This window comes from Mycteria americana, chromosome 2 (assembly GCF_035582795.1).
Source record: "Mycteria americana isolate JAX WOST 10 ecotype Jacksonville Zoo and Gardens chromosome 2, USCA_MyAme_1.0, whole genome shotgun sequence".
NCBI classification, from domain to species: Eukaryota; Metazoa; Chordata; class Aves; order Ciconiiformes; family Ciconiidae; genus Mycteria; species Mycteria americana.
In genome coordinates this window covers 83,382,054-83,405,175 of record NC_134366.1, presented here as the reverse complement: position 1 = coordinate 83,405,175, position 23,122 = coordinate 83,382,054, and the positions used below count along the sequence as shown (strand labels likewise).

The 23,122-nt window shown below is 41.9% G+C and overlaps 1 protein-coding gene across 1 annotated transcript in view; it reads left to right on the top strand.

The window, feature by feature from the left end:
* PHLPP1 (PH domain and leucine rich repeat protein phosphatase 1) overlaps window positions 1-21,463 on the top strand; it is a 144,360-nt gene extending 122,897 nt beyond the window's left edge. Inside the window, exons 11-17 of the mRNA XM_075493964.1 lie at window positions 3,912-4,112; window positions 5,121-5,283; window positions 10,025-10,155; window positions 13,732-13,836; window positions 14,773-14,967; window positions 17,181-17,409; window positions 19,375-21,463. Coding sequence (XP_075350079.1) covers window positions 3,912-4,112; window positions 5,121-5,283; window positions 10,025-10,155; window positions 13,732-13,836; window positions 14,773-14,967; window positions 17,181-17,409; window positions 19,375-20,496 — 2,146 coding nt within the window. The 3' untranslated portion in view covers window positions 20,497-21,463. The remainder of the gene's footprint in view (window positions 1-3,911; window positions 4,113-5,120; window positions 5,284-10,024; window positions 10,156-13,731; window positions 13,837-14,772; window positions 14,968-17,180; window positions 17,410-19,374) is intronic.
* Window positions 21,464-23,122: the final 1,659 nt, after the last annotated feature.

Here is a 23,122-nt window from a genome sequence, read left to right as displayed (position 1 = left end):
CAGAATCCTCTGCGTTTAAATAGGGAATGCATGTGAATGCATATTAGGTCTGTTTTGTTGAATTAGATCCATGTCCTTGATTCTAGCCTATTCTTTGGGACACTCTTTTTTTCTATTTTGTCTCTTGGAGAAGTTAAATCCAGCAAGGGATTGTACTTTAATACGCCATAAAACTGAAGGTGACTTATTCCGGACGGAGATCAATGTTTATATTATTACCCCAGAAGAGAATTTGCACCTTGTCAAAGCTGAAGAATTCTGGCATCTCCCTACCAGCACCTTCATTTCTTTCTTAATCTCTGACACTCTTTTAGTACTTGTTAATTCATGCTCTCCTCGCTATATTATACTCTGGTATGTGCGCAGGCTGCTGAATTCAGGTTTTTGTAGTGATGCTGTACTTTTTTCATGAGATTGTGGTATAGTGTGTGGGTGGAATTGGAAAGGGAAACAATTAATTTTGGACTGAGCTTTAATACTTGACATTCTGCTTCCATCTGATAAGCAATATGAGTGGGATATCTTCAAGGAACATGAATCAGTTTAAATCCATGCACAAGAGAGATGGGAACAGTTGTGCCCAAGTAAATTTCCACTCCTCTGGAGGGCATTTGTAAGATGTGCCTTCTAAGGTAGTAGCTGGCGTGTTGCATGAGGATGAAGAAATAGGGGAGTGGAAATAACCTCGAGAAGGACTTCTGTGTTAGATCAGCGTGAGGGAAAACCTGATGGGCAAGTTTTTGTGTTTTTTGGGGGGTTTTGTTTTTGTTTTTTGGGGGTTTTTTGGTTGTGTGGGGTTTTTTGGGGTTTTTTTTGGGGGGGGTGTTGGACATAAGATTATAGCACAGAATTGACAAAGCTTTGGCAGTAGCAATCTGCTGGTTCATTCTGTTCTCTGCCCAAAGAATGATGTCTTTTTTTTTTTTTTTTTTTTTTTTTTTTTTTAAATCCAGAGAATATCTTGGAAGAATTATTGTTTCAGAATGTTTTTACCATTTTAATGTAACAGCTGGTCAAAAGGAACATGTAAATAAGCAGCATACTATTTTCTAAAAAGTTAATTTAATTCTAATGATGTCAGCTACAGACAGAGATTAGTAAGTGATTATTCTGAGCCTGACTCGAGTGCTACCCAGCCGTGAGCTGTTACGTATGGGGTAGGTGAGATATCCTGCTACCACAGGGTTCCCGTCCTAGACTGTTGGCAAGATTTTGCTAGCCACCTAAACCTTGTTCACATCAAGGCACTAAACTGTAGGTCAGGATGATGGGGATTTATTTCCAACGTTGTTGTATCGCGCTCTGGAAGATTTGGCAAAAGGGCAGGGGGGTACAGAGCAATAGCTCTCCTCTCTCCTTTCCCCATTGGAAAATACATGCATCAAAACTTATTTTTGGCAGGAATACACAGATTCCATCCACTTTTAATACCAGTGGGGGAACAGCTTGAAATTTCTTGTTGTATTCCACCAATGTTGAAAGTTTATTAAAAACAGAAGAGCTTTTGTTTGATTCATTTTTCTTTTTAATTTAAAATGGCTTCAGTATAGTAGACTGTATTAATTTCAGCTTTATCGGAGCAATGTACCTTTTCTTACTCGAAGCTTTCAGCTGTGTTTTGGGCTAGCTGTACTTGAGCGAACTTAACGTTCTTCTGAACTTCGTAGCTATAGGATGCTCTCTAGGTTATCTGTTTGGCTCCGTTTGGTTATTAAAAGAAGGTGCCTGTGAAACACTGCAGGTTATTCTGCTGCAGCTTGCAAGAACGTAAGTAAAATACAGATTCCTCTTCAGGGTAGTGGAACATACCCTTTCTTGGGGGATGTTTTGCTGCCACCTCCTCATCCTCATTGTATTCCTATGAAAGTTCACTTTTCCCAGCAGTCTTAAACTTTTTTATTACTTAAGTCTTTCCAGGCTGAGCTGAAGACAACCATTTTGGACTATGAGTGGTAGAAAAGATATTGTGGCTTTAATGTTAATCAAAGTGCCTTTTTTTGTGGAGAGAGACTATCATGCATATTAGATTGAAGTTGCCAAAGTAATAGTTGTCTGTACTTCAGCAATAGGTATGCTTGCTGGTGCTTAATTAAGTACAGGAACCATTGATGTGGTATGCTTCAGTTTAATAATCCAACTTTGAATGAGCTTAATATATTTTTAGTTTATAGCTAAAGGGTGAAATTGAGCAGCATCTTTTTAGAATAAATAAATAATTTAAAAAACCCTTTCAGCAGCTTATTCCCATCTCTGTATTAATCCTTCCTCTCCTCCCTTCCTCCTCTGGAGTTCTACCACCCTTGTGAATAATGAATGAGCCTGAGGATTAAACTGTGTTTCTCTGAAGTGGACTCCTCTGTCTGTGTAAAACAGCTAACCTAGTTTCAGAGATTTTTGCTTCTAATGGAAATAGTAGGTTTTTTTAATCCTTTGGCATTCCACGTGACTCCTCTGTAGCATGTCTGACCCTTATTTGCTGCTGAGCAAGTTTCAACCAGCTGCAACTCTTGCAAATACATTTCATTCATTAATAGACCTTAAAGGTCAGTGTGAATTCCTGCGTGCATGGGAGAAGCTATCAATATTTTATCACTTTCTCTTAAGATCGATGACAGGAGTGCACCTACCTTTTGTATCCTGATCAGTGGCTTTATAGGCTTCAGCCAGCCTATTTCTGAGTCTTGTTTCTTGAATGCAACTTTGCCCATTGCAGCTGCCCGTTCCCGTTAGTTGGTAGGAGCAGGACAGCCTGGTTTGAACGCGGTCACTGCAGACTGGCAGGCACACACTTACTTCTGTATCGCAAGTTCTCTAAGGCAGCCTTTTCTGAAAAGGGGAGGAAGGAAGAGAGAGGTCTTATTTCTGTTGAAAAGGCATGGTCATGCCAGAGTTGGTTACTAAAGGATAAATAGCTTTATTTTTCCATTCTTTTGGAATTGTTTGTGTGAATTCTAGCCCTCAAGATGCCTACAGTGCTGCTGTGATCACTAAACTCCCCTAAAGAAACATGAATCCTCTGCCCACAGAACTTGACTGGCGGGAGTGGGCAGTGCCTATACCTCAACAGGTCTTGTTCCTGTCCTGGAAAAAGTCCTTTGAGGGAGAAAGAATAACTTCATTTCTGTGCTTCTTCAGTCCTTTCTGCTTGTGGTGGGACTGCAGAAAATATTGACAAAGGCTTCTGCTACTTTGGGGAGTAGGGGAAGGGCACTCAGGAACTACATAGAGATCTGGTTGTCTTGCTGCATACATCAGCAAGCAAATATATAACTTTTTAAATTTAATTTACTATTAGCGCTGTCTCTCTTTAAAATCTAAAAGGCAAATTACTGCTTGATCTCAGGTTTTTTGTTGTGATTGGTGCATCTTTAGTTATCCAAATATTCAAAGAGTACTTTTTCATATTTTGTAGTTGCTTTCAGGCCTGCAGGTTTAAACAAAATACTGTCTGCACCCTAGCCAGGACTTAAAATACTGAAAAATTGGCTGGCTTTTTTACCAGTGACTTCTTTTAGTCACTTGAAGAGCAGCTATACTCTCATGGTTGGTTGATGATGAATTCAGAATTCATTTTTATGTGGAATGAATATGGAAATGATGTGGTTTGTTATTGCTCTTGCCTGTAGGTACATCTGTAGTAATGTTGGAGGTACTGAGGTCTTGATAAGGGAATAGAGGCATTTTGACATACTCATTTTGCTGATACTCTGTTCGTACAAATGTGGTCATTTAAAAATGCGATCAGAAGTTTTGTTCATATAATGCTAGACTTTTGGTCTTTCTATTCATTGTTGTGAACTTGTTGCTTTTGACCCTGTCTTAACTCTTAAAAATAGAGATTTTTATTTATACTTCTAGAAAAAACCTGCAGGATGTTTCACTGAACTCCCTTATGCAACTTCTCTTTGCAGCCTGAGATTTCTTAATGCCTCTGCCAACAAACTGGAAATGCTTCCTCCAGCCACTCTTTCTGAAGAAACCCATAGCATCCTACAGGAGCTGTATTTGACCAATAACAACCTCACAGATAAATGCGTACCCTTGTTAACAGGCCATCCACACCTGAAAATCTTGCACATGGCTTACAATCGCCTACAGAGCTTCCCTGCGAGGTAAGTAACTGGTTTCACTGCCTCTGGCCCACCGGTGGGTGGGCATCGTGAAACATTTTCACAGCAAGAACTAAATTGCAGAGAAATGTGGTGGCACAGGCTGTATTTTAAATGCAGTGATACTGCAGTGGGTGGATTCACCTGCTATGCCCTCTTGCACATTGCTACCCTCTCTTACATTACACAGACAAGAGAGTGCTGCCTGTTAGTTGATGTATTTTGATTGCGCTTGAAATTCTTTTCAACTGGACTAATTCAGCATGACCGCAGTACACTTTTGAAGTCAAGCAAGGAGGTCTTCTGTTTTCCCTGTCTTGGCCATTTTGCTTACACCTTGTGGGCTTCTCCTTAAAAGAGATTTGTGAGCATAGCATCTGGAAATGTCCTCTGGAAGTGGACTAAACTCCACTGGGGAAAAATCGTTTCACTCCAGAAGGAGATTCTGCCTTGGCAGCAATTTCTCTACTTTCCATTCATTCTGTTTTAATCAGAAATCTTTCATGTGTAAGATGTGCTGTAAAGTTGATGGGGTACAACCTTGCAAAAGAGATGCCAATAAATAAAAGAAGAGACATCTCTGTCCTTGTGTGATGTTCTGAGCAGCTGGGCTTCAATGGCAAGGGGGAGGGAGGGAGATGAATTAGGGGGAAGGGCTGAGTGGGATGTCAGATGATGGAAGGGAAAATTTGGGATGAAGTGAGAAACTAGGGTTGAAAGAAAGGGGAAGGAAAAAGAGTGAAAGTGAGCTGGTGAGCAGGGGGAATGTTAGAAAATAAGTCACTTGAAAAGTAGCATTAACAAAACATTGACAGAAGCAGCAGTTACTTTGTTCCACAACTGTGCTAGCATCTGATGTGAGGAGAGGTGACAGGCACTGCTGTGAACAAGGACCAAAGTCTGCAATATTATTTTCTTAAAATAATGAAAACCACTGCTTTTATCACCACTTCAAAATAAAATATGCATGTCTATCAAAAGAAAAAAATTCTCAAACTCCTGTTTTCACAGCAAAATGGCCAAGCTGGAAGAGTTGGAGGAAATTGATATTAGTGGGAACAAACTGAAAGCCATTCCAACAACCATCATGAACTGCAGACGTATGCATACTGTAATTGCTCACTCCAACTGCATTGAAGTCTTCCCAGAAGTCATGCAGCTTTCTGAAATAAAGGTAAGAAATGAATGTGCTTTGGAAGAAGCAAGTATAATGAGACTTTACCAATTCTATTCTCCCCTCAGGTGTCTCATTGCTACAGGATAGTATATTCTCAGAAATTACAGAGATCTGACAGCTGCTTTCTCCTCTGAGGTCATATGCAAAATATTTGCCCCTGTGCTGCCTCAGAGTAGAACAGAAGAAGAGCCTCAAAATCTGATTTTATGCTCACCTTTACCAAATCCTATCTTCTCTGCCAAATAAGTGTTAATTGTCTTCCTGTGACAGTCTGTTATGATACGACTTAAACATTTGGCAAGAGCTATGCGTAATTAACTCTTGCTGCCTTGGCAGTTTGTTGATTGTGTAGGAATGGACTTTGTTTAGAGCACATGTTAAAAAAACGTTGATGCTGCAAAATGGCATAGGCCTTGGGGACAGAGATAAATTCCAGGAGCGCAGGATTTGTGTATTCAGGCAAGCTACTTTAATTTTCCTAATTGCAGTCATATTTAGCACAACCAGAGGAATGCTTAATCTGTCTCTTGTATGTGTGTCCAGAAGTAATTCTGTACTTTTCCTGACACTTCTTTCTGTAGGACGCACTCTTTGCTTGACCATGCTGAAGAGCACTACTGCTTACCTTTTGTGAATCAAGTTCCTGCTTGTCTCCTGGCTATAGTGCAGAGTATTTTGTGCTGCATGCTGTTTCCGCTGGCCAGAGCTGGGAGACAGTAAACTCGCAGTGTACAAATCTTGTGATATGGCAGAAAATCTGTCATTCTCTGAGGCTGAGAACTGATTACGTATTCACAGGCTCAAAACAACTTAAGTGTCCTTCGGGCGCTCTGTAAAGTCAAAAGGCTAAGTTCCCAGACTGCCGTGTATGCCTCAGTGTCTGGGGTCAGGCAAAGCAGCAGGAGCAATAATTCTGTTGGACAGCAAGTACATGTAAAGATGAGCTTTGTGGTTTTAGCCAGGAAATCTCAAACAAACTTGTGGGTTTTTGAATACTCCTCCCTCTTTGGAACAATGGCCAGAGGAAGCAGAGGGCCATTTAAAATCAATCAGAAGCAAAGCCTTTTTTCTTAGAGGAAGAATTGGGGTGGGGGAATGAGGGTCTGCGCAGTAAACATTTCTTTAAAAGTATGAGGGTGGTGTCAACCAAAAAAAAAAAAAATGAGGATAATGTAAACATGCTGATAGGGAACAATCAACTCTTTCCTTTTGTTGATGCGTTTTGGGGAAAGCTGAATGTTTTATAAAATCGTCAGTATTTAAAGCGCTACTCCGCCACAATGCTCAGCAGAAAAACGCTCTTGGAAGACCTGGCAGTTTCTTCCTGCTGGTTCCCTACGGTTATTTAGTTCTCTTTAGCAGAAGAAAGAGGCACGGACGTCACTAGCTGTTTTGGGACTGCAGGGATAGCATGCGTGACTTCATCTAAGAGGACATAGTGCTCTAGGACTCCACCTTTGTGGAAAGAAAATGCCTGGTTAGTACTCAAGCCTGGTTTTGACTTGGGTGAGATGAGTTCATATAGTTGCCAGATGGGAAGGCGCTGTGTTGGGCATAGGGGTTCTTCTGGCCTCTTGGTGTTTTCTCTAGGTCAGGGTTGGTGCTTGTCGGTTTGGAGGTCAAGCTTGTGCTGCCTGGTTGTATCCATTACTTAGCTTAACTGGAGCTCCTTTTTAGGTATGTGAGAACATTCAAAATGTGCCAAAGTAAGTTCAGAATTTGTTGTTTGAGCATGGATTTGAGTGTTTGGTGAAATAAGCTTGCTTGTAGCAAAGCACAAAGTTGTATAGTCTCATGTCACCTCTGTGATTATATCATATTTGATGGTTAATTTTAACTGAGGTGGCATTCAAACACTCTAAACTTCTTGGGAAACTCTGCTACCTGAGGTAATGGCTATTTTGCTTTTGTATTTAATTAGCCTGAGAGGCTGACATGTTTTTGGAGTCAGTGATACTGGAACAGTTAGTAGCAGCAGTTACTATGCTGTCTGAAATAATTTCAGAAGGAAAGCTACTATAAATAATGATGCTTTTAAACTTGAAGTAACTCCAGAATTTCCAAACACAGGGTCATTTTAGTGATAAAATTGTCTCTAAGCCTTTTTTATACACTACAGTCAAGGCTACAGAAGTTATGTGTTGTCCTCTGTGTTAAAGAGGCCAGTGGATGTATCTGAGATCTTACACAATACCTTTTTTTAGGATTTTTATTGTATTTTATGACAGTTATTTATACTGTCAGAGTTAGGTTTATTTTTGCACACTGAAATGTCTTCTGTGAATGGCTGAGCAGCTGGAAGCACACCCACCTGAGTCAATGCCCCAGCAGACTCTTCCTTACAGCCATTGTTTGACTTGCCTTACAAAATAAAAAAAGGCACTTTTTAAATTGGTATCCAGCGTCCTGGTGTTCTTTTGCAGTCAAACAGCTGAGTACTCCTTACTGCTTGAGCAGAGCTCAGTGACCCAGGCTTGCTTTTCCCACCTGGGACCTGGCTTTACTTTATCATCCAGTTTTTGTTCACTGATGAGTTGCTTCTCTTTCGTGGTTGTCTTGCTGTGCCGCTGCAGTGAGGGTGATATGGAAGTTTCTTGTCACAGTTTTTGGTCAAGCTTATCTTTCACGGGAGCGTTACCTTGAGATCTGAAATAAGTGAAGATCTAGTAGCAGTAGCGTCTTAAAGATGAAACTCTCAATCTTAGGTAGTTTTTCTCCTGGTGAAATAGGTTAGTGTTGGTATGGCCACCTTCAGTCACAACTGGAGATAACTCAAGTCCCTTCCAGCCATGAACAAAACAGTTACAAAGCTTGTAAATGCAGTGTAAGCAAATGCTGAATATTAAACCCTGTCTTCCAGCTGGCTCAACCAGTGCAAAATGCTTTGTGCACTTGCAGGAGTTGTTCTTCTGGTGCTGCATGGGTGGGGCTAAACCAGCTTGCATTAAAATAATGCATGAGGAAATTGGGATCAGTTAGGAAATACGCTTTCCTGCTTGCCTGAGGAGTAGAATAAGGACTAAATTTAACATAGATGTGCAGAAAGTCCCTCTTAGCCTATTCTTCAAACAGTACACATAAAATCTAAGAAATCCTAACCTGATAAATAAGCAATCTTCACTAGTGCCTAGGGACCACGGGATCTGCTGTAGAGTGTTGCTACCTTTGGCGTATTGGGCATTTAATGAGAACAATGAAATTACTTTACTGATTTTTGTACTTGTTATTCCAGCATGCTCTTCCATCAAATTTGTAATGGCATTGAGGTGTTGAACACAGCAAGGCCTGCTGGCAGCTTCTTTAATCTGCAAAGTAATTACTGGCTCTCTGGAAGCAGCAAGGAGTTGCGCAGAGGGAAAAAGCTCGCTGGAATAACTGTTCTGTTAAGCTGTCTACTATTTTGTTTTCGTGACAGATTTAAACTGATTTCCTTATCAGGCGTAGATAACGTCAGCAGTTTGTTCTTCATAGATAATAAGGCCTCCGTATCGGACAACCTCAGGAGTCAAGATTTGGGTCGGAAATTCATTATTTCCATTGCATGTATTTAATAAAATGTTAGGAGATTTTTCTTTTCCAGATTTTACTAGGTTATCTTATGCCTTCTTCCAGCTCAGGACCCAATTTCTTTGAATATACCTACAAAAATCGAAGTGTCTTTTCCAATGAAATGTGCAGCTAGGAAAAGCCGCCCCCTGCCCCTTCCAGCTTTCTGTTTTATTAAAGTTTTTGAAGTCTTTCTCTTTTTGCAGGTTGAAAGTAGAAAATGGTCTTTCTGAAAGATGTGGATAGTTATTCTATCATCTGTTAAATACTAGCCTGCTCTATCCTCTGAAAAATTTTTTTTTTTTTCAATTTTTGGTACGTGCTACACTGGTGGTCCTGTAATAGGGTTGCAGAGTTGGTTTTGTTCTAAAATGCCATATTTTTCCCTGTGTATTGACTTTCATCTAGATATGCAGCTTTAAACAATGTTTGTTTGGGGATTTTGTCATTCTAGTGCACTTGCTCTAGCTAATTTGTGCTTAGCTGGTGGATAGTCAGCAAGTTTCTCTGCTGGTTTGTGTCATATTTTTTCTGAAATATTTAAGCTTTATTTTTTTTTCACTCATTTTATTGTCTTCATATTTAAATATGAATCCATCTAAGATGACAAGAATTAAAACCATGTTTAAAACTGCTCCAATATTTTTTCCTTTCCCCCTCTACTTCTCCCCTCCACATGCATTCATAACCCTGCTTATTTTAATATCCCTCAATAAATATTGAATTCCTGAGAGCATGCTCATACTCATGCTGGTTTAAACTGACTTTGGAGGAGGGACTGCTATACCAGTAGCTTAGAAGCCCCAACTGTATTTATCTCCATTTCCTTTATCCATTAAAAGACTGGCAACTGTTTTCATCGGTGACATTTTTTCTTAAATACTTGAAAATACACTGACCATCTTTGTCTCTGTGAAGAGCAGACAAACCTTACTAGTTTTGTAACAAGATGACACCTGGCCAGAGATGGAAATGGAGAGAACATATTTCTAGGTGTCCCAGGCATCTGCGAAGATGCCTAAATGCCACATGGAAGTTATTTTGTAAGAACCACTTACCTAAATGAATGGTCTTAGTCCTTGGTTGCAGCCTTTATTGTTCATGAAACATGCATAACTACATTCAATCAAAATTTTTATGATCTTGATGACAGCTGATTTCTCTTGCTTACTTGACTGCTTTCCTTTTGCAGTGCGTGGACCTAAGCTGCAATGAACTGAGTGAAATCACATTGCCTGAAAACCTGCCTCCAAAACTACAAGAGCTGGACCTGACTGGAAATCCCAGATTAGCCTTGGATCACAAAACCCTCGAGCTGCTGAAGTAGGTTACCTTACAGAGTGGGGAGGGGGCAGAGCGACTCCTGTCACTAGGATGTGACAAAACCACAATATGCAGAAGCGTAAATCTCTTCAAGGAGTATGGCTCCCTGTTGTCAGTGGATCAGAAAGTAACAGCTTGTATGGGTAGCTGAGAAATTAATACTTCATTAAAGAGGATTACTTTACTCACTTCTGTGCAATTGCTTTCAGCTGTAACTCCTGAAGGGGTCTGGTGGGCTGGTATAACCACTGTTGGGCCAGTTTGATCTCCGTTTTACTTCCAACATTAGATTCAACCAAAATATTTGGTTTAGTCCACTGTTGAGATCCAGTGTAGCTACTGACTATGTTTTTTCTCACGTTCTTCTGCTTGTGTCTGTCTTTGCCATTGTGCTCCTTTTTAGCTCTTCACACACCATTTCTTGTTACCTTTCATACCTCTCTGCTTTTGTCCTATAAATATTTTTTTACATATTTAAGCTGCTCCTGAAGACTCTCATCTCCCACTCTGCTTGCAGCAAAGCTAGTTACCTTGCTTTGGGACCCTCTATTTTTTTCCTGTCTACCTGTTTGTTTCCTGCCCTGGACTTAGCGTCCGAAACTGAAATTTGCCAAGTGCCTTGTGCCTCCTTTTGCTGTGTGTTGGGAAATTGTTGCACTAAAACAGATCAGCTGTGGACAGTGGTGCTGCCTTGAGCTTTGCCTATGTCCTGAAGGGAACTGCACCAGCTCAGAGGTTCCTTCTAAGTCTCTTTGATCCTTAAATATTGAATGATTCCAAGAAGGGTTGATTTACTTTTTAAGGGTTGAGCAGTTGCTTCGTGTGGTTTGCTTTTAAATGGTTAAGATCGGACACTGGAGTAGTAAACCTCATCTGTTGTGCAAGCAAGGGAAACTTACAGTGTGAGTTTGCTTTTAGCTTGAATCAGAGGATTTTATCAAATTTAAATGGAAATTTGAAAAATGGTGAGTTTTCACAGATAAAGATAAGAGTCCGTGTTCTGCAGCAGACAGTGAAAAAAAGGGGCGTTCCTCTATTTTAAGAGCTGCTTTATTGTATACAGGAAACCTTCCTGAAGAAGCAGTGTGTAATGTTTCTCTGGTTCATAGGAAAAAAAAAAATGTATTACAAAGCTAATTGAATTGTGTCAAAACTTAAAGTGAAAGATCAGCTTTTCTTGTGTATAACCCAGCAGACAAGATGGGCAAGCCAATCTCTTGCCGCTTTAGTATTCAGGCATCATGCCCTATAGCAGTATTGTACAAATTTAAGTCCTAAGTAGTATAAGAGTAATGTGGCCTAGTTATACACCATATTTTCACTTGCATATGCATTGTCTTTAGTTCACAGAAGACCTTTTTCCTCTTGTGTGTGTGTTTTGTTGGGTTATTTTTTTTTTTAATAAATTATTGTTCAGACCTCAGGTCTGTTCTCTTCCCTGATATTCATTCTCTTCCCTGAAACACAGTCAGGTGTTTCAGGCCTCCAGAGGGGCTTTGTAGTGTCTGTACTGGTAGACTACGCTGACTTTTATGGTATACTGCTATAATTGACTGTGAGGGAGGAGGTGCTCCTTTCACTTGTTTTTTGTGGCAGGCACAAAAATACTTGTGCACTTGGTACTTTTTATATGTTCCTTCCACATGTGAAAGGCAGCTCTCCATCTGTGCCCTGGCAGGATTCAAGCAGGTAGTAGGTTAATATGTATTCTCAGTGCTGGTGAGAAGAGGAGTCCTGTCATGCATGCTTGCTTTTTTAGTATATATGGAGATCTTAAAGGAGGCTTGCATGCTTAGGAGGATGTTGCCAAGTGATTTATTGGATGTAAGAATTTTCAGCAGCAATTAAAATGAGGCGGGGGGGGGGGGGCAAAAAAAAGGATGCTGTGCTGCTACTCTGATTTTTAGGAAAGAGCATTTAGTTCAATTGTAACAGTCATTTTAAATTAGGGGGAAAATAAACCGTGCTGCCTGGAAGCCTTAGCCCATCTTCCCTGCATAGGATGTGCTGCTGGATATCATTCCTTTCCAGGCAGATGGTCTATTTGTAGTGGGGCCACTGAGGAAGCTGAAAGCAATGCATTGAGGTAGCTTTTTTCACCACTACTGGGAAGCCTTGAGACAACTCTAGGTCCTTGACCTGCCCAGGAACCAGGGGTCAGTCAACTCAGTTAAAAAAGAAACAAACAGAAAAACCCTTTTGATCCAAGTTCCTCTGCCCTGGAAGATAAGTGCCTTGTATGAGAAGTCTGTGAAGAAAGTGTGTTTGCTCATGGGTGCAGTGGTTTGCAGGTGGAGACAGAATTAAAATCTCTGCTACTTCACAAGAGACCCAGGTTTCCAGTTTGATTTGACGTCAGGTAATTTTTTCTAATGTCCGTGGTGAGATGTTTGCCTCCTGTTTGTCTCTCAGAGGGCTGCAAAACCAAGGGCTTAAAACACCGGTGGTTCTAACGTTATTTATGTAATTTGTTTGCTTTAATCTGCCCTCGCTGGTGTACATCCTGACTGTCAGTGTAAAAAGAAATCAAACTGGATGTGACAGTACTTTGGGTTATTTGAGGAACGCTGTGCAATGCTGAAGAGACTTTTCTGTGTGTTCAGGTCAGGTGGGGGTTTGGATAGAGAAAAATGAATGCTCAGAGTGAACAGTTAGACCTTTCTGCTTGTGTCCTTTTATGATTCATTTGGTTCATGAAAGGTTCGGGTGCCTTTGAAGTGTCTGCAGCGTGTGGGGAGCTCGCTTTCCCTGCCTTTGGAAGAGAGCAGTAGGGAGCAGGGAGGAGGTCATCTCTCCCCAGCAAAGCAGGGCTGTGAAGAGAAGAGTATAAACAGAGAGGGCTGGGCCCTTTTTAAGTCTTTACTACGCTGCGTGAGATATTTGAAATTCAGGCTAAAGGCTATGTTGGTAGTAAATTGGAGGGTAGAGGATCAAGGGCCTAAGTAAAAATGAGGTTGTACAATTGGGGAAGGCAGAAGGGCTGTGCTCGCTTGTCGGGACCGCAGGCTGGCTCTCGCAGGTTGGTGCAGGACGAGGATGGAGCAGACTTCTGTCCGTGGGCATTTTCATGGAAGGCTGTTACTACACGTTGCTGTTTCTAAATATTTTTTTTTCCTTTTTTTCTTCATTTAGGGGATGGTGTGGGTCATACAGGAGGCTTCATTTGAGCACAATGAAAAGAGCCCAGAGACTTCTTGTTAAAATGTATGGGAGAGATGTATAAGTTAAATCAGTCCCCTGTTCTGGCTTTCATCAAGCTAGTGACAAATTTGCCTTGTATTCCTACTGGACCAGGTTTGAAACAAATAGCTCAGGGGTGAGAGCAGGGAAAGAAAAGCCAGCTAAGCAAAACAGTGCAGCTGACACCCTCATAGAGGCTCAGTTTATTTACTGCTTTTTTGTTCTTTTTATACAGACACATAAAAGTAACCACTTTGGATGTCGTGCTTCACTTTCTTGTATTAAATGTATTACTGAGAACTGGGAGGGGGAAAAGGGTGTTATCTCTGCATTTTAAGCTGGGTCATGTCAGCACTTCAGTCCATCGCATCTTTCCTCTTTCCGTTCTCCTTGCAGCAATATCCGTTGCTTCAAGATCGACCAGCCCTCGGCCGGTGATGCTTCAGGAGCACCAGCAGTGTGGAGTCACGGTTACACAGAAGCATCGGGCGTTAAGAACAAGTACGACCTGGCATGGTTTTTATTATACGAGCATCCTAGAATGGAGCACCTCTATGCAGATTCAAAGAAATCCTTTTTTCAGTGGAAGTTTTGGGGGCAGTTTGGGCCTCACAAAGGCAGGGGCCATGCCATGACTCTCTGTTTGTATACCGGGCCCCTGCCTGGCTCTCCACTTTGCTCTTTGTTAGGGAAGTTGCTAAGATACAAGTGTAACCAACACATTTTGTCTGTGCAAGACTCCGGTACTTGCAAAAGATCTGAGTGTTTAAAAGCATTTTCCTCTTTGCAAAGCTTCTTTATCTTCAACCAAAGGATGTTTACCAAGCAAATCAGAGATACTAAAGGAAGAGGCAGAATGGCCAAAACTCTGAATATTCATAGTGTGCGGAGCTCCCGTGACTAAGGCAGCACTTGACAAATAACGTACCAAGAGTCTGCTAGTCTCTGTGTTGCTGGCAATGTGATGAATCTTTTCTTTGTTCCTTAAATACCTTTTTAGAAATCTTCTGCTACCTAGGTTTCCATAGCAAGTGCCAGCAAGCCTTTACTTACTGTTAACTGATTTAACGCACAACTTGGTCATCAGCATGTTAAATCACAAGGATGGCTTTCAGAGGGGCAAGTGTGGTTTCAACTGATGTTGTTTCAGGAATACTTTTTCCTCTCTTTCTACAAATAAGGGACTTGTTCACATGCTGAAAAGGAGGAAGAATCCTTAGGGCTTGGCTTGAACTTCCAGTATAGTTCTCTCCACATCTTAGCACTATTGGTGGGCCTGACTCTTCTCCACAGCTCAGAAAGCAGTCCTGAAATGCTTGTGAACAGAGGTGGTTAAAACTAGCTCTCGGACCAGGCTGCGTCTTTCTGGTCAGAATGACAAGATGGGAAACTAGTAGTGGGTAACAACCTTGTTCTCCTGCTTTGTTTTTTCACTAGGCTGTGTGTGGCAGCACTTTCAGCCAATAACTTCTGCGACAACCGGGAGGCACTTTATGGTGTTTTCGATGGTGACCGCAATGTGGAAGTGCCGTATCTGCTGCAGTGCACAATGAGCGACATCTTGGCAGAAGAGCTGCAGAAAACAAAAAACGAGGAGGAATACATGATCAACACTTTCATCGTTATGCAGAGGTGAGTCTTGGATCTGAAGCCTTTTTTACGTTGTGTATGCTCACTGGGTAGTTTGTTTGCTTTCAGGTCAGACGCCTGCTCTTTTCTTGTTCAAAAAAATGCAAGGGGGGGAAGAAGCCTTGGTATCTGGCTATGGTGTTTTATTGCTTATTTTGTGAATATTGCCCTCTGTTCCTTTCAGGTGTGGGGAGAAAAACCCCAGCACCTCCCCACCCAAGCAGAAAAAAAACCTGCAAAGTTACTAAATGCTCATGACTAAGCGGTGGGTGGAGGTTTACTCTTTTCTGGTATCTTCTTTAAGGCTTCTTTAAGTCTTACGATTCACAGTTGGCTGTAAACAAGTCAGTGGTATGAATCTCTTGATCATGTTTTGAACTTCCTTACTACTACTGGCTGAAAAGCCTGGGCTCATCCTTTCTGTTTCTCTGTACCAATTCAGGTTATTTAAGGCTACACAGATATTTAAAACAGGTAGTCTGACTCGTCAGAAATGTCTATCTTCTGTCATCCCTTTGGTTTTAGAATATTATTTGAGCAGGACCCATCCAAAGAGATTGTGATACGATAGCTGCAAGTGTAATAGTAGCTCTGCGTAGTGGTTTGGAAACCTGCGTGCATGCTGTTCTTGACAGAAGAAGAAATTGTGCCTGGGGAGACATGGAGCAAAGGAGGAGTATGAAGGGAATTGAACAAAGGAGAACGAAGAGGTCAGGGAAACAAAGGAGAAAGCAAATAAGCAGCTTAGAGACTGAGGAAATGGATCAAGTTAAAAGTAGCATTGCTTATCGTTCAATTGCTGCACCTTTGGAAAGGAAAAATACTGAAGTTCTGGTATCAGGAAAGGTATGGAAGCAGTAGGGTGGTAATGAACCTTACAAACACAAGACAGAAAATGCTTCCTTCCCATAATTGCATATAACAGTGCCTCAGACTGGTAGCTGAGAAGGTGGTTGCTGTATACTTAAAATATTCAAAAGTAATAACAAATTTGAGTATCAGAAGTACTTATTAAGTGGTTTTGTTTACTACTAATGCAATTTCATGGGAATGTGGCATTCCTACAAAAAACTGCCTTTTTTTTTTTTTTTTTTTTTTTTTCCTGGTCTCAAGTCAAAGTAAGCTAACCACTTCTTTGGAGAACCAGAAATAGTATTCATTCCAGTTGCATCCATTCATTGAGGATTATTACATATGATATGCAACACTCCTGAAGTGTATTTTTAAAAAATAAAATAAAAAAGCACATTGAAGCTTGGTTACAAATTTAGTTGTGCATTCTCTCCCCAGGATTTTGAATCAAAAGTTCTTGCCAGCTATACCTAGCCTTAATATAAATTTTAGTAACCTCTGGGATTAGCTTTCTAATTACTGTAATTCCTAATTACTATAGGAGAAGGCCCTGATAAACAAGATACTGGGAAGGATGGATGGTTTGTCACAGCCTAGTATTGAAATGCATTTATATTCTAATGACAGGATTCTGAAAACTTCAGTTTTATCCATAGATTTTTTTTTTTTTTTTCACTATGAACCCTGCTAAAACAGCAGGTTTAAATATTTCTACGAACCTATTTAACAGGTTAGTAACTGACAGGATAAATGAAAAGTGTGCCTTCTTATAGTGTAGTTAACAGCCACTGTGCTTTCTTGGTCATCATTTGATACTTTGTTCTGAAGACATCACAAAACAGTGAACCTCTACCTTCTGTTTTTGCACCAAAATAAGAGGTTTTACAGTTAGAATGATTATTTTTATAATAAAATCTGTAGCTTCAGAAGCCAAAAAAACCAGCTGGATAATATGAACCCCCTTTTTAAGCTCTACCTGTACTCATTTAATAGTCCTCAGTACTTTTCTAACCCTCTCTGTTTCCTTCGATCTGACCTTTAAACCAAACGTCTTTAAGATGTAGAGGAAGAGAGACAACCGTGCAACTCTTAAAAGTGCAAAGATTTTTTTTGTTGTTCTAAAATTGAGCAGATTCGTGTATCTGCATATGTGTAAATAACACACTGCCCGAGAGTTGCACGTGATTTCTCTGCAGTGCTGCCGTAGTGTCACAGTCTTCAGTGGAGACTTTTGTTTCTGTCGCAGTGATCCAAGAGTCAATGCTCTGAGTGCTTGTGGTTGCAGAACAGCGGCTGTTTCTCCATAGTATCCGTAACACTTGTTTTCCAATTAAAGAACAATCATTGTTTTGTTTAAATTCCAGGAAACTTGGAACAGCTGGACAAAAACTTGGAGGCTCTGCTGTCCTTTGCCATATAAAACATGATCCCATGGACCCTGGTGGATGCTTCACGCTAACCTCAGCAAACGTGGGGAAGTGCCAAACCGTTCTCTGCCGGAATGGGAAACCTCTGCCTTTGTCCAGGTGTTACGTGATGAGTTGTGAAGAAGAGCTGAAGAGGATTAAGCAGCATAAGGCCATTATCACAGAGGTTAGAGAACAGTTAGGGACTGTTGCAACTTGCAGCTTCCTTGGAGAGTATTTGCACAGCAATGCATGAAATTACACGTTGATATTAGTAACCTCTAAGAGGTGGCGTTAATGGTATGGGTTCCAGAGTTGCACTTTTCCTTTCAAGGTGATTCATATCATGCAGTCAGGTTATCATGCAATCAAGTTGCTTTTCCATCCCATTGCCGTGCTGGATTTTGGTTAGCTTCAGAGAGTGAGCAACTGTGAGCATGTTGCGTTGAAACAGGAAAGCAGACCTCCTCCTCCTAATGGGGAGAGGAATTGCTGTGTTGGAGCTGTCATGAAGAGCCTCTTCCATCAAAAAGGATGAGAGGGCAGAGCACTTGGAGCAATGCCATCCTTCCCTTAGGAGACTGCTTGCCCCTGGCAGGCTGACTTTGCTGTCTGAGCTCCTACGTTCCCAGAGCTGCCCTTTGACAGGCGAGTCTTGAAGAGAGCACTTGCCCAAAAGGAAAACCCATCCTGTGCTCCGCTGAACCATGAGAGAGGAGAAAACTATTTGTTCCCTTCTTACAAGCTTGAAGCCACCGCTGTCAGTTTTGCTTTGCCTTGTGTGACACATGCATAGGAACAGATAAATATTGAATCCTCCTAATGGTGGAGGAAGGGGCAGAAAACTTACTGCTGTGTGCCCATGAGCAGGGTGTGTGCGTGTCTGTAGGGGTGTGTATGTGTGGAATAAGTCATGTGCCTATTGATCTTGCCAGGGAAAGGTGACGACTGGGATCTCAAACGTGACAAGTTGGAAAGGAGTCACTCCAACATAGCGTGCATCACCGAGGCACGCTCGTTGTGTTGTTCCAGAGAGGAAAAGGGACATTTCTGTGCTGAATCTTAAGATGACTCACTGATTTCATGCACGCTGATGGCTTATCACTGCTGTCAGCCTTCTAATGGGGAAGTTAACAAGCCAACGAGGGTTTTTTTCTTCTGAGTGGTTTTAAAGGGGAAGCTTTTTTTTTTAGTCTCAGTTCACTTTTTGTGGTTATCTGCTTTATAATAACCACTGCAGTCATCAGCTGGACCAAACGAGTGTAAATCCTCACCTTTGTTCTTCTTGAACACACAATTAGCAGGGTGCAGCTCTCCCCAGCAGGCTGACAGATAGCCAGGCTTGCTATTTCACACACTTGCTCTGCTTATTCTGGCAGCTTGGATTTTAACCAGGACAGGATCCTAGGATTTGGACGTGCATGGGATTTACGTCTCAAATACGTCCACTTTTACTGATGTTTTCCCTTCAGATATTACTTCTCCTCCCCTTGGAAATGTCATATCTAAGTGGAAATGTAGTAAGTAATTGGGGCATGTAAAACATTTCACTACAACTCAGCTGACTGAGAAATGCAGACTTGCTCTCTACTGCATTTGACTTGCATGCTTCATTTAAAGTCTGTCTTTTTTTTTTTTTTTTTTAATGAACTTTGGTTTCTGAAGTGATGAGCCAAGATGAAACCTACGATTGCTACAGCTGCAAGAGAAGAGTCATAACTGAATGACCTGCCCCTATATCAAATGGAGCTGTGTGTGGCTTTGTGCTGTATAAAGCCAGATATCGTGGGTGGAGGAGGGATAAGTCTGACTCACTGGTAAAACATTAGTCCAGTTGGCTCTCACAGCTGCAGGAGCAGAATAGATGGCTCTGTCTTGCAGACTTCTGCTTTGTTGGTCTGTGCATAGGTGATGCTGACAACAAATCAGTAGGGTGTAGGAGGTGTAACGCAGGATTGCAAACCAGCCATTGCTGTGCTCTGATCCCAGCTCTGTCACCTCCTTGCAAGTCACTTCGCTTTTCCGTCTTCTTGTCTGTAAGTGGCACTGTTGGGGGTACTGCAAAAACAGCCATCAGTAAAACGCAGGGAGATGCAGGTGCTGTGTATCCTCGTCTGCTTTGTTTCCAATTCCCCGTCCTTTCTAATTTCAGGATGGCAAAGTGAATGGCGTGACGGATTCAACAAGAATCTTGGGGTACACCTTCCTTCACCCAAGTGTTGTGCCGCGTCCTCACGTCCAGTCCATCACCTTAACTCCGCAAGATGAGTTCTTCATTCTGGGGAGCAAGGGGCTGTGGGACAGCCTCTCGATGGATGAAGCAGTGGAGGCAGTCAGAAACGTGCCTGATGCGCTGGCAGCTGCGAAGAAGCTTTGCACTTTGGCCCAGAGTTACGGCTGCAACGACAGCATCAGTGCTGTCGTGGTTCAGCTCAACGTGACGGAGGACAGCTTCTGCTGCTGTGAACTTAATGGCGTCCCACCCCCCAGCCCAGGCATTTTCCCCCAGTCTGTCAATGTGGTCATCAAGGACAGGCCAACAGATGCGCTTGGGATGCCGTCTTCGAGCAGCGGCATGGCTTCAGAGATCAGCAGCGAGATCTCCACCTCCGAAATGAGCAGTGAGGTGGGGTCCACGGCCTCCGACGAGCCTCCGCAGGTAGCCATGAACGAGAACAGCCCAGCCTACCCAGGGGAGCAGCGCTGCATGCTGCACCCCGTCTGCCTGTCCAATTCTTTCCAACGACAACTCTCCAGCGCCACTTTCTCCAGCGCCTTCTCCGACAACGGCCTTGACAGCGACGATGAGGAGCCGATTGAGGGGGTGTTCACCAACGGCAGCCGCGTGGAAGTGGAGGTGGACATCCACTGCAGCCGAGCGAAGGAGAAGCAGCTTCTCCAAGTGCCGGTGGAAGCCAGCGACGAAGGTATCGTCATCAGTGCCAATGAAGACGAGCCCGGCCTTCCCAGGAAGGCCGAATATTCTGCCACGGGCACAATAGGGCGCCGGCGGGGCAACGGTTCGGTGGCGCCACAAGAGAGGAGCCATAACTTAATTGAAGTTGCGACGGATGCGCCGCTCAGAAAAACAGGGGGCTACTTTGCTGCTCCAGCACAACCTGATCCCGACGACCAGTTCATCATCCCACCAGAGCTTGAAGAAGAAGTCAAGGAGATTATGAAGCAGCACCAGGAGCAACAACAGCAGCAGCAGCAGCAGCAGCGGCAGTATCCGATGGACCACCTGGCAGACTATTACGATACACCGCTATGACCCACTCTATTTACTGCTCAGAAATAAACTAACAAACAAGGAGACTTGAGTGCAGGACCCAGTGGGCTCGCGTTACAGCAGGGGTTTTCCTTATCCTTTTCCTTTATATACTTCCTTTTCCTTATCCTGCCACTACAGATAACTGCAGCTTTTCAGTTTGTTAGGTTTAATATTCATTGACTTTCTTCTAGAGACGCTTGACCGGTAAAGTTTAAAATAGTTAACCTTCCCTTAACATATCAAGTGTAAAAACAAAAAACAAAAAAATAATAAAAAAATAATTAAAAGGTTTAATATATTGCTGAGAAACAGATGATGATGTAATATTTTTTAAAATGGCTTGTTTTGTTTGAAAAGCAGGGCAGTAGCCAGTGCTAAATGATTTAAGTAATATTGTAATACTGTTATTTCTTTGAGAGAAAAGGCTTTTTTTGGTCTTGAAAATGATAGACATTTGTAGAATATGGAGACTAACTCCTAGGAGTTGCTTTACTCTTTCAGGTGACTTAAGTCACTGAGATTCACTAATTTTCTCTGAGAGAACAGTTGATTGGGAAATTCCTGTAAATAGCTCAGTGTTGTATAGTGATGCTTACATGTTTTGTAGCCTTGGCATTAAGGACACAACCTGAAAAATTGACCTTTTTTTCTTAAGCGACTCTTTGGGCCATGGTCATTGAGCTTAACGGACTGAGTGGCTGTGTACCAGTTAGCTAGAGCCGAGATGGTGTAGACCGTTTAAAGAAACCCACTTTTTCCTCTGGTCTCTTTCTTTCCTTACTTTTACAGACACGTTTTGTTTGTGTTCCTTACTGCTGCCACAACCAGCATGATTGTATAGAGCTCATTTGCTGTAGAACATTTACATACCAAGAGTTATATTAAAGCCGAATGCACAAATGAACATGTCATAATTTTTGTTATAATAAATACGAAATTTACACCTGATGTCTGCTTTTATGTCTGAATAGCTGAGCAGCAGCTTTCAAACAGTAGCTTGCTGTCGTTCATCAGCGTGCTGCTCAGTTTAAACCAAGAAGCGTTGAAACTTTTTCGGCTCGATCACATTTTTGCACTAACTGCAGAAGCTCACGTGTACTTTTAGAATTTAAAGGCCATGCAAAATGGCCTTTAAGAGATAAGAAACAACTCTCTGAGGAATCGACCTGTTTCTTTTTTTCTTTCTCAGTACTAATTCAGCAGTATTGATTTGCCCTTTGCCACAGTATTGACAATGCCAGAAGACTGAAGAGGAGCGGTGCTCTGGCTCTGTGCCACTGGGACAGAGTAACTGAAGATAGAAACGATGAAGGGATAATGCAGGCTAAGAAAAGGGAGAAAGAAAACATTGGATACGGAGAGAAGAGGGAAAATATAAAGAGAAAGTGGAAAAGTGAACTCAAAGCTACCTACGTAAGCTCAGATTTGCTTGAATGTGTTGAACGAACGTGAGTTCAATGGCAGTTTGGCTTTGGTAACAAAAGGGCATTTTTCTGTGATTCCTGTGGGAAAGGAGTGACACCTTTTTTCAATATTGCCTCCAACCAACTGCTCCATTTTACTTGTCACTCTTTAAATAAAGCTGAATTAGTGTGTGATCATGACGGTGTCTTGCTCCTGCTTGACATTTGGTCTGTATTTTGGGAGAGGACTGTGCTAACAGGCTGTTGTCCTTATTCTGTTCTAGGGTGAAATAGCCAAGTTAGGACAGGATTGCTGTTAACAAGAGATTTTGAGGTTTTTTTCCTTAACTAATAACAGTAACAGCAGAGGAGCAAACATGAAAATACCTGGTTTGGTAAATGTTTATAGCACTGTCTACTATAGATCTAGAAGATTGTACTTTATTGTAATTTGAGCTTCAAAATACCTCTTTCTTAAAGAAAACTCATTAAATAATGTATTTGAACAAAAAAAAAGTTTATGGTTTATTGGCTAGTAACTCTTAGGTGTTCTTTGGTAAACAGTTTGTATATTTCAAATTTTGTTGAATGATTCATTTTCCTTGATGTCCTTGGAAAGTGTTTTCTTTTTTTTTTCTTCCGTTCAGATGTTGCTTGAGGCTGAAGGTGATAACTAGCAAGGACACTACCATGGCCTACGCAAGTGAATGCAAGTTTAGGGTTTCCTGAGCAAGCTGGAAAATTCTCTGTACCTTAAAAAAAAAAAAAAAAAAAAGGCGATTCTCTTCTGCGTAGCACCCACTGCTAATGGAGGAGTAATCTTGCTGCTGCTGTCTGTGGTCTCTGTTCATGACAAGGTGCCTCTGGTATGCTGTACATGTGGTACTCCGGAGAGAGGAGCAGAGGTCAGAGTAGGGGTGGAAGGGGAACCGTTCCATGTGAGCTAAACTTTGGCCCAGCGCTGAGAATTGACACTCCCTGCTGTGCCCTTTTCTCGTGTGAATAGGAGTATATGCACGCAGGCTTCATAAAGACTTTCCCTTCCCTTCATCGGAAGGGCAAACTCCAAGAACTTGCCAGCCCCTGTGGCATTAGCATCTTACAGGCAACAATGCGGTTTCTCTCCTTTATGCCCTTGCCTTGAAGCATAGATGGTCAAAACTGTCAGCCCACCAAAGCCTGCTACTTTCAGCATGGTACGTTCTGTAAAGTTAACGATGGCA